A 945-nucleotide genomic window follows, 5' to 3' on the forward strand; every position below is an offset into this window, starting at 1 on the left:
CTGCAGCGCCACGCGCGACACGCGCAGCAGTTCCTTCAGCTCATGTGCCGCCTCGTCGCCCTGGCCGGACCCACCTCGCACACGCGAGAAGATCTCACCCATGAGGTAACTATTGCTTTGTTTTATTTTAATATTTCTTACTTTCTTAAAACTCACTGTGTTCGTGTTATAATATTATTTTACAATGTATGTCTATTAAGATATCTTTTAACTTAATTGAGTTTTTATCCAAAAAAGCTAATGTTGAAATGGCTTATAGGTCAATTGGCTGCGCATGATACGTGCTAATCCGGAACTGCTAGACGACACTCTTTTAGAGGGACATCTTAATTTAACCAAAGAGCTGTTCAACCACGTTCCAGCCCAAGTGAAATTCCAGTATGGCGCTCACCCCGATCATCCAGAGGCTGGACTTATAAAGGTTTATATCCTATTCATATATGGAGACATATTACAGCGTAAATTTTATCAATCTTCTGTTCCTCTAAATCCTCTATTAAAAGTTACAAAATCTTAAACCCACGTTTAAAAATGAAAATTCGTCCTGTACGCTTATCGTATTGAAATGTAATAAAATAAGGTGTGCAATTGCAGGAGATGATGACGGAGTTCCTGTGGCCATACTCGTGGGCGTGGTGCCAGATGGGCGACGCGGAGGGGGAGGGTGACGGCGAGGGCCCGCGCGAGCCCGCGCCGCCGCTGTGCCGCACGCCGGGCGCCGCCACCGCCGCCGCGGACCTGCTGCTCGCGCTCGTGCACGGCTGCGTGCCCAACATGGCCGCTGTCGCTCAACTACTCGAAATGATGTTTTATTGCGGTACTTATCTTACATCACAACCTCTTCGTGTAATCTTTTTGCTATATGTAATTTACTCTTCTAGAAATTATAAAATAAGCCGCTCTTAATTCACGAACTGTAAATTTAAAAGGAGAATTTATCTCAAT

The 945-nt window shown here is 45.2% G+C and overlaps 1 protein-coding gene across 1 annotated transcript in view; it reads left to right on the top strand.

The window, feature by feature from the left end:
- The window catches only part of LOC106110967 (probable ubiquitin carboxyl-terminal hydrolase FAF-X), a 15,723-nt gene that overhangs the window by 8,665 nt on the left and 6,113 nt on the right, over positions 1–945 (top strand). The window contains exons 28-30 of the mRNA XM_013292936.1: positions 7–105; positions 260–421; positions 595–858. Coding sequence (XP_013148390.1) covers positions 7–105; positions 260–421; positions 595–858 — 525 coding nt within the window. The remainder of the gene's footprint in view (positions 1–6; positions 106–259; positions 422–594; positions 859–945) is intronic.

This window comes from Papilio polytes, unplaced genomic scaffold, assembly GCF_000836215.1.
Source record: "Papilio polytes unplaced genomic scaffold, Ppol_1.0 DF824180.1, whole genome shotgun sequence".
NCBI lineage: Eukaryota > Metazoa > Arthropoda > Insecta > Lepidoptera > Papilionidae > Papilio > Papilio polytes.